General features: G+C 30.8%; 1 protein-coding gene across 1 annotated transcript; it reads left to right on the top strand.

Moving 5' to 3' along the window:
• The first annotated feature begins 4,662 nt into the window (after nt 1-4,662).
• LOC110708066 lies at nt 4,663-7,077 on the top strand. The gene is made up of 5 exons (XM_021886167.1): nt 4,663-5,117; nt 5,239-5,303; nt 5,430-5,547; nt 6,012-6,076; nt 6,356-7,077. The coding sequence occupies exons 1-5, from the start codon at nt 5,054-5,056 to the stop codon at nt 6,563-6,565; spliced, it is 522 nt and encodes a 173-aa protein (XP_021741859.1). The 5' UTR covers nt 4,663-5,053; the 3' UTR covers nt 6,566-7,077.
• The last annotated feature ends 3,301 nt before the right edge of the window (nt 7,078-10,378 follow it).

The raw sequence follows: 10,378 nt of genomic DNA on the forward strand, positions 1-10,378 counted from the left end.
CCACTACTTCAACTTGATTAGGTAATAGATTGAGCAATAAACCCTTATTTTGATGAACTCAACATAAGAAATCTTAAAAAATTTATGTTAAAAATTGTAAATATTAATTTATCAAGCTAACTAATCAAATATATATACTATTTTATAAAATTAGTACTAGTGTTAGCCGAATTTTTAAAAGGAGTTTTCCATGCAGCTAGTCACATCATGTGACCGCTTGTAAAAAAACTTGAATAATCTCTATGACACTGACAAAGTAACGTCAATCATATTGACGGATAACCCTTTATTATAGCTATTGAGTAACCCTTATATAACAAAGTAATCCCTAAACTCTAACAAGAGTAACCCCTATAAGGCTATAACATTAATAAAATAACTCCATGATGACTGGTCAGCACAAAAGGTGTGGGCGCGACCAGCATATAAAATTAAAAGTCAGTAAAAAGTTAAAACATATCTATTGAGGACAATGATCTTGTGGGGAAAGCCAAAGATTTGCCAGAAATTAATGTGTGATTATAATTCATCCCAATGGAAGTCATGTAATATATATATATATATATATATATATATATATATATATATATATATATATATATATATATATATATATATATATATATATATATATATATATATATATATATATATATATAGTACGACCTTCTAGCAACATGGATTATGTGGAATTATGGAGTTTTCTTGTTTGGTTGGGAATTGTTGGGACACAATTAACTCCTCTGTTTACACCAAGCCATGAACATATCTTACAATTTGTGACACAAGGGACCTCTTTGAGCTTGACATACTATTACTAACCCACCCTATTGGCTAGCTAATTAGCCCTTCTCGACCATCTTACGATGTCCAATACGTATTATAATAAGTCTACCTATACCGATTGTGTATGGGAGGTGTTACAAGCAGATCGATGGAGTACGATATGCTATACAAGGCAATTTGCATATATATCATCTACGGAGTAAGTATTACATACCTTATATTCTGCTCTCTTATCTGAATGTGTCTTCACCATACACATTACCATTAACATTAAATAATTAAATAGGATTATTTATGGAAAGACGAAGAGATGGAGGAAGTATATATATTTTTGAAACAATACTCTTTTTAATACAAACACTTAAATAAAATTCCCCACCACTCGTGTACAAATCATTGAAGTGCCTAAACTTTTTGCTTCAGCCTTCAAGTACAAAGGTGTGGTAGTAAATAAATTAATTATTTATTCCACAATTTCATTTAAAGAGCATCATAGTAGTAGTAATTGGAATTTGAGAAATCTGGACATCTTTTGCTTAGCTTAGGCAAAATATAGTGGGTTCATTTATTAAAAATATGTAAAATTATATACTTATTTTCCACCTATAACAGGAGAACAAGACAACCCTAATAATTTGTTTGTCGTGGGAATTGAGTAACAAGCGAAAGTGGAAGACAATGTGGAATCCTCTTTTATTAAGACTTTAAGAGTTTAAACTCGATCGTAGGAACACACACCCTTTTCTTCAAGTGCCAATGTTTTGTCATTACTAGACACATTCACATAAATTCATGTATATTTACCTTTGTATTAATCCAGATGTGTGGGCTTAGCTTGCTCTTTCAATGGATTATAAGTAGTATATATTTTGCAATTTTATACACGTAGATTTTTTAACCTAAAAACAAAACATTATGATATAATTACACCGCATACATTATACATACAAACGTAATGAAATCAACAACAAAGAATTAGATATTTGGAAAATAATCGACATAATAAAGTGCATATCAAACCTCCCAAATTACCAACAACGGAGTGTGCTATATATTTTCTACTTCGTCAACTACCTTATATCAATAAAGAAAATGAGGCAATCTTAGTTTTTAGGTATGATACATATAATCTTTAACCTCTAATGATGAATTCATTTAATTAAATATTGAAATGAAAAAGGAGGGTAAAAACGATGGCGGGTATTGTCTAATCAATTTACTCAATTGATGGCAAATATTCGGTAGGGTTGGATATTAATTGTCAACATGTATAGTTTTAATAGCCATATATGTATGATATTTTGAAGATTCATGATATATAGTTGGAATAGGTTAGGTGGTTGTTGATTGTGCCGAAAGGATGTATGTTAAACAGTACATGTCAATCGCATATTATTACTTGGCATATATATAGAGTACCTAAATTTTTACCCACAAAATTGATAGGGTGATATAACGGTTCTATGGTGGGGCGCATCAACCCAATTGATTAGACTTTCAACTGATGACTTTACATTATGACCAATAAGTTCATAATAGAAGAGACAAAACATATTACAAATTCAATTTGTATTGCGTAAGTCTCACACAATATATATACGATTAATCTAACAAGATCTCGTATCATTATATTATATTTCTTATATATTAACAGTATTTATGATCAAAGTTTTCAAAATTTGATTCAAAAAATGACAATGGGACAATAAATAAAGGGATATAGGGAGTAAATTTTAAGCTCAATATATGCAACACTTGCATGCATTAATATGTGTTCACACTTAAAAATAAAAAGGCAGCATCGTATATATGAAGGATTAAAGCCAAAATAAGGTCATCAGAAACTCAGAAAGACTAGTCATATGGTTTGCATGTAGCAAAGTTGATGAAGGGATAAAGAAAACGTGGAAACATGAAAGAACATAGTTTGCCCCATCCCATCCCACCCCATGTTACCTAACTAGCTGTGGACCTCTCATCAATAGATCATTTTAGTCCCCTCTTTTTTATACTATTTGACCTAAAAAGTGAGTTTATAGTGAAAAAAAAGGCAAAATTGGTCTCAACAACACGAACTTTTAACAAGGTAAATATAGCAGCATAAACTTTGACTAGTAGTCGTAACAGCACCAACTTTTTCATCGGGTGCACAAAATATCATAAATGAAACTTAGGACCAGAAATTTTGTCGAAGACGTGAAATCTTTAATATTTTATTGACTTTTTGCAAATTTTGATATCATATTTAGTCCTGAAGGTCCAAATTGACCCAATACCTTAATTGAGACATTTTTATAGCATGCAAATCGATGCTTTTTTGTAATTTATTTTGCTAATTTAATCTCAAAATTGACCCATATTGACTAAATTGACCTCCAAAACCTCGTTTGATCATTTTTTTCCGCATACAAATCGAGGCACAAAATACTAGATGATTTTTTTATAATAAAAAATATTAGATACCCTGTCTTCGGCAATAATTTTTGGTATTGAGCTTCATTTATGATATTTTGTGCACCTAATGCAGAAGTTTGTGTTGTTATAGCTACTAGTTAAAGTTCATGCTGCTACTTGCACCTTGCTAAAAGTTCGTGCTGTTAAGGCCAATTTCGCCAAAAAAAAAGGATAGGGAGAGTACTACGCAGCATTTAACTCCACATAATCCTATACTCCTATCGCATGTTACAGATTATGCACTTGATCATTTTTATCATTCAACAAGACCTTCAATAAAGTTGGTTTATCTCTTATATACCTCTTCTCAAATCTTGGCTTTATTTATTTATTTTATTTATTTATTTATTTCTTTTTTTTTTTATTATCATGTTCAAAATTGAAGTCAGATCTTATTATATCATATATTGAGACATACACCTCTGATCTTAAGATTGTTAGAGATAATTATACGTCTAAATTCTAAATTATTATGACATCCCATATGATTTTGTACCATGATGACGACAAGTTAAGGGTGACTTAAAATAAATTTATATCAATAAGAAAACATGTTTTAAGTTAATTAAACACACTAATTAAGAATGACATGCATTATGCATATCTTACACCATAACACACCATCCCTTCTCAATCCGGCCTCATGGTTTAAAATACTAATAGGGACTGATGCAAATTGGTCTTTTACCATAGATAAATAAATAAATAGTTAGAACATAACTTGGTTTATTCATTAGACTTTAGACATTTAGACAATTTGGTTCGTGCCCACAAATTAGGCAACTAGGTCACTTCAAGTGTCCCCCATAAACCCTTCTCTCTTTTCCCCAGGCTGCTGCTTCATTTTTTTCAATAAATAAAATGGAATACACGAGTTATTATAAAGAACCTGAAAGATGATAAGATGAATACATAAAGGATATAAAATTTACTTATTTTTTCCCCTCATATATATCAATGCTTATCTTAAATAGATATCAGATTTAATGAATTGGCCTTTAATTATCAATCTTTAACATTCCGTAAAAAAAAAAAAAAAAAAAAAAAAAAAATATCAATCTTTAATAGCTTATACACCCTCATGCTATATTTTGATCATAATAGTCGATAATAATAATTGTGGCCGGCCTTGATGTATAAATGTCACAAACCGAAAGCAGCCTGTATTTATAAGTATATTATTATAGTGTGAAGGTAGGGCGCGGCAATGTATAAACGAACCTTTCATTTAACAAGCAGTGGTTTTGCCGTTAAGTGAGCAAACGTACGTGGATAAAGGACTAAGACTGCTATGTACTGTTCACAATTTGAACTAGATTAATTATCATGCCGGTAAGACATCCTGTACATTATATAATGTCTAAAAGATAGGCCGATAACAAGAAATAAGTGAGCTAGCTTAATTAGCAACCCTTAATTAATACAAGGAAAAAACACACAACAGAAGAAAACAAAAAAAACGAAAAGAAAAGGAAAGACGAAAAGGAAGGGGAAGTGAACAGAAAAACAGCCCCATTTGCCATGTCTATGTTGACAAAACAAAGGTGGACCCTCCGATCTCTTATTTAAGTAGGCTTTTCTCTCATTAGTATTTTATTAAGTTATAAGCCACTCTTATCAAAGTCTTGTTTACTCGATCAACAACCACCTTCATATCCCCATTTCTCTCAAACCATATATATACAGAGAGATCAAGAGTTACACATACTACTTATAAATTACATATCTTCTTGTTTGTTTATACACTAAGCTATATATATACATCCTCAAACTATCACATACGTAATATACTATCTCCTTAATAGTTGAAATCATGAGGCCTACTTTATTGTTGGTATTTCTTGTTACCTTACATCTTCTACTATGTGAAGCTTATGGTATGTATACTCTACTATATGATTCCAAGCTATATTATCATCGTTTATTCCGTGTTTTTTTGGTTACAAAGATTTCATGAGTAGTGATTCTGATGAGTATAATTGTTGTAATTTTCTATAGGTGTTCGCCTTGGTAAATTTGCCATGAGATCGGCTACTTCTCAACCTACCAACTTGGTTGTCCATGTATGTATCTCTTGATCCTTCTTGTACTATTTAGAATTTCTACAGCACTGTGAACCTAATTAATTAAACTTTCCGTCTTAAAACTTCTTTATATGATTAGTATCTAAACATCTACTTATTTTGCAGGAGAATGAAAATACTATGAAGAGATTAGATGATGATCAGAATTATATTATTGTTGATAAAAGGGAGATATCAACCGAAGTTAAATGTGAAGATGACGAAGATCATTGTTCATCAAAAGGTACTTTGAAGAGAAGAGTCATCAAGGAGTCTAATGAATATCACCATCATCATCATCATCGTCATAATCATCATCCTCATCATAATAATCGTCATTGGTTTCCATGGATTCATGAAGATTACCGTGGACCTTACAGACATCGCCCTAGGCACCATTAGATTATAGTTATATTAGCTATACCTCATATATCATCCTTGCTTTTATTTTTGCCAAAAAAAGAAGCTTAATATTTTTCATCTTAGGTCATAATATTAATTTTAGGCATATTCTTGGATTAAGATCAGATTTTTTTTGGAGGTAGCTAGCTAGCCCATGACATTACATGTAACTCCTACTTAATCTTCAAGGAAGTCTTGAAGTAGTGGTAGAATATATTTTAAAGATTGATTACACTTAATTAAGTTTTAAGTCTTACTTAATTAATTCTCTATGTTTATATAGGTTTGTTTTATCTATTTTTGCAGGAAAGTATAGAAAATTAATTACCTCAACCACCATCCCAACTTCCTCTGCTAAACCCATCCAAGAGGTTGGTACTAAATCCTAACACATCAAGTACATTTTATGCACCCTACTAAGGTTAACCAATAAAAAAAATCCTCCTTTATTTAATTTTGTTGCACCATCATTGACATGGTACAAACATTGCATGCACTATTGCACTAGAAATTTGATATGACATATGATAATATAATATAAGGTTTAAAATTTAAGAATGTTACAAACAAGAATGATAAAGCAAAAGGCTAATTAGAGGTCTTTGTAATTTAAATTTTTTTTTTTTTAATCACGCTCCATTAATCTACAGAATTTGGACAATGAAGAAAAAAGGATGAGCACCAAAAGGGAAGACGAAGCTCAAACATTATCATCATCCTCAATTCATCATAACTATCCATCAACGGCGTATGCTCTTGATAAGCACCACGAGATTGCTCCTCCGGAATATGAGAATGCAATGGACATGACTGTAATGGATTACTCCCCAGCAAAGAAAAAACCTCCAATTCACAATTAAAAAAAATAAGATAAAAATATGCATGTTTTAATATGAAATCAAAAGCATTTATATTAACTATTTTCTCCAATTTTCATGGAGAAATACAAGGAATATGCATGGAAGAAAGGAGAGTTTAGAGCTGGCTAGCTAAGCTAGCAATAGCATATAGTGGATAGAGCACAAAAAGAACAGCATTACAGAAATGCTGCAGTCTTTTTAGGGTTTTAGCTTAATTCTTAGGACTATAGATATTGTATATAATTAGCTTAGAGATAGCTAATGATATACACACTATATAGTTTATTATTTCAATTCATGCATAAAGTAGGGGTTTTTTTTTTAACCTATTTTTAAAGGGAGAGATATATATGATTGAGTCATAATTAGTATTCCCGGATCTTGCTTAATTAATTAGGCTTTTCACAACCTATATTATATAATTGAAATAATGTATGATGTAACAAGTTCATGAAAAAGTATCCATATTAAAAGCTGCTTATATTTTAATGTTGAATATGTATGTTCTCTAATTTTGCTTTTTAGAAGTATTATTCGAACCAAAAGCTTGACTAACTACTGTCTTTTCAAAGAATAACTATGGTCCTTTTAGCCACATGTAAAACCTTGATATATATCAAGTACCTGGCCTTTTAGCCTGAAAATTTTCAACACTTCAACTTTATATGCTTGCCCAAATAAAATTTTAATTAACCGTTAATATCTCTAATTATTATGTATTTAATTTTGAATTGATTTATTGCACTACTATGTTTCAATCAAGTCAGCAACTTGATTATCTTTGTTCGTTTTAAATCAATCTACTTTATATAATTGAAATATAGTATGTAATGAGATTGATGATAAGTTAGGAGAAGGAATTTTCTAGCGAATATATATTATGTCTATTTTCTTTTTTTTTAATGAAGTAGTAACATAGTACGTGTTGAGATAATGAAAAAAATATCCTTTGTGAATAATAATATAATTAATGTATAATGTATTATTGAGAGTGTTGGTTGAGTCATAATGATGGATCTATCGGACATTGAAAACTTATAATCCGTAACATATACACGTGTCTTGAATATTCTTAATTATCTTAATTCGCCGCCCTATACTTGAGCTACAAGAATATGTGAATTATATGCAAGTGGAAGGAATTGGAATATAGCTTATCACAAATTTGTGGCATGCACACTGATATATCATGGGTCTCAATTATTTATTTACCTCCTCTTTGCATTGTACGGACGGAGTGTATGAATATCAAGTCAACACGCTCACTCATTTGAATGTGTATCATTCGCACTTGTGATGAGTCACACCCATGCATCATACTCACATGGAGCTCCATCCGATCCAGTACGTCTTGGAAAATTGGCCAAAGGAGAATTACATTTTTCTTACGCATGTTTAAACTTATTCTGTTAAAACACATGATGGATCTTCAAAGGGCTTCAATTCAACTGTCTCCAACAACTTAAAAGCATATCTCTTCATCACATACTTATAAATTAAACAATGACGATGCTTTTTAAACCTCTACATACATATTGTTACTCAAAATCCTTAAAATTGTGTCATCTTTAAACATAACTTAATTTTTTAACATATGCATATCTGATGTGAATAGAGAATTTTCTCGTTAAAGATATATTCATCGCTTCACATGAATGCTTAGCAAAAAGATTAGAGAAAATCTAACTCGTTAAGACACATGGGATACTATACCATCGAGTATGGGACTAATTGATTTGAAAGGCTAGAATCATCATTCAAGTTGATGATGATACATGAAAAGTATGAATACGATATGTTTGTGCTTTAATAGACATGTTGGGTATGTGAAAAATGAAAGGTGGGGCCAAAATTCAAGAATACTACTATCATTATTTATTATTTATCATTATCATTTTTTTTTATTAAGATTGATATTTTCGTATTTCGAGAGTTTGGAAATTAGGAAGAAATTCAAGGGAGGTGAGTGGGGGCCGTAGTTGAAGTATAAATAAAAGCAGGTAAGAAGGGAACAATTGGGCCTTAGAAGTGGGGGCCACCATGTTTCTATAATTAATTGCAATGGTTTTTTATTCGAGTCGTCACTCTAAAAAAATTGCATGTGGGCTCGCATGATGTATGTTGGATAAATGCAATTGTGAGTGGCCCAATTAAACTTAAAGGTTATGGTGGACCGTATTTTATGGATCACTTATGGACTTATGGTTATTATGAAGGGAAGGTACATTTTTGAATTAATAACACATTTGAGTAAGTAGTGAACCAATCCATCACTTCATTTACTTCGTATGAATTTTTTTGGACAAACAATACTTGGTAATTTAGCCCATATCAACCTTGTATCATTAGAGTATAGACTATAGTTGTGGTTGTCAACTACATTACTCATGTTTTGCATAGCCGGGTGTTAGGACTGAACATTGAAACTGCGAAAGGCTGATTAGATTGAACCCTAGGATTAAAATAGTTAACTCAATTGAAAATGGAGAAAGTGAATTTGTGGCATTGGGGATATGAGGGATCGAGGAAGAACAAAATATGTAATGTTCTTTTAGCACGTACGTCATGGATGAGACGCATGTGTTGTGGTTTACACACATATCTTTGGCAATTACAAAGTTATATGTTCTATTGTTGAATGTAGCTTCTAATTTAATTTTTTTTTTTTTTTATTTTTTTTTTCCACTTTAGAATGCTAATCATATAACATTATTGGATGCAATAGATTTACTATACATATACAACCGGGATTGCCGCCTACTTCACGAAAAGAAAAGAAAAAAAAAACACAATATACATATAAGTAAATATCATTTGGGAATTTCATAAAATTCAAAAGGAAGTAAAGCCTTGTTTAGTTCAACTTATTTTTACTTATTTCAGAAAAAATAAGTTCAGGTCAGATCAGATCAGAAAAAATAAGTTCAGATCAGAACATCGTTTTATGTGCGGTTTTTTATCGCTAAATATTCTTAATTTCGTAATGAAAAAAATTGTGAAAATTACATATTAATAAACTACACATTATTACGAATCTAACAAGATCCCACTTGATATATTTTTTCCTTATAGATTATTGTACACTTAAGGTCAAAGTTTGGTCAAATCAGACAATCAGATCAGATTAGACCAGACCAGATCAGATCAGATCAGTAAAAATAAGGTGAACCAAACAAGGCCTTATTTTTTACAAAGGTATCATGCCATTTTTTTTTATTTTTTTATTTCTCCTCTCTATCCATCCACAAAATTTCTGTATAAACAAAACAAAAAGCTTGCCTTTGATTACTTACTACTCGGAGTATGTGAAGTATTTTTCCAAACTTGTTTGGTATAACTTTTCTTGTATGATATGTCAAATGTTGTTTACTTATTCCAATTCCTCATTGCTAGGCTTTGTTCTAGTACAAGTTAATTATGTCATATATCATGGTATATTAGGCAAAATTAATTGTGTTGTAGGCTTGTAGTGGTGTTTATTGCAATAGTAACTCCATGGTAAACATGTTAAACATTACACTTTAACTTTTAAGCAAAAACTTTTCAAATACTCGTAGCTCTTTAGCGAATTAGATTAATTGAATAAAAAAAACAACTGAGATTTGAGGTTAGAGTTTGGGATTAGGGAGTTAGAAACTGTGGTCGGAAATTCATGGATTAATAGTCTTTTGGTGCTAAATGACTAAATATAAGTTTATAACAGCTAGTGAAATGTTTATGGGATTATAATGATCAAGCATGCAAACCAATCAACATTATTTGAAGGCCATGTGTTTATCAACCTTGAATATAATAACATTCCATAAGAGTAAA

This window comes from Chenopodium quinoa, unplaced genomic scaffold (assembly GCF_001683475.1).
Source record: "Chenopodium quinoa cultivar QQ74 unplaced genomic scaffold, ASM168347v1, whole genome shotgun sequence".
Classification (NCBI taxonomy): domain Eukaryota; kingdom Viridiplantae; phylum Streptophyta; class Magnoliopsida; order Caryophyllales; family Amaranthaceae; genus Chenopodium; species Chenopodium quinoa.

Bases quoted from the DNA above. Each gene is read 5' to 3' on its own strand.
- LOC110708066 (XM_021886167.1), top strand. From the start codon at position 5,054: ATGAGGCCTACTTTATTGTTGGTATTTCTTGTTACCTTACATCTTCTA. The intron at 5,304-5,429 runs GTATGTATCTCT...CTTATTTTGCAG, and splicing joins CTACCAACTTGGTTGTCCAT to GAGAATGAAAATACTATGAA. The intron at 6,077-6,355 runs GTTGGTACTAAA...ATTAATCTACAG, and splicing joins CTGCTAAACCCATCCAAGAG to AATTTGGACAATGAAGAAAA.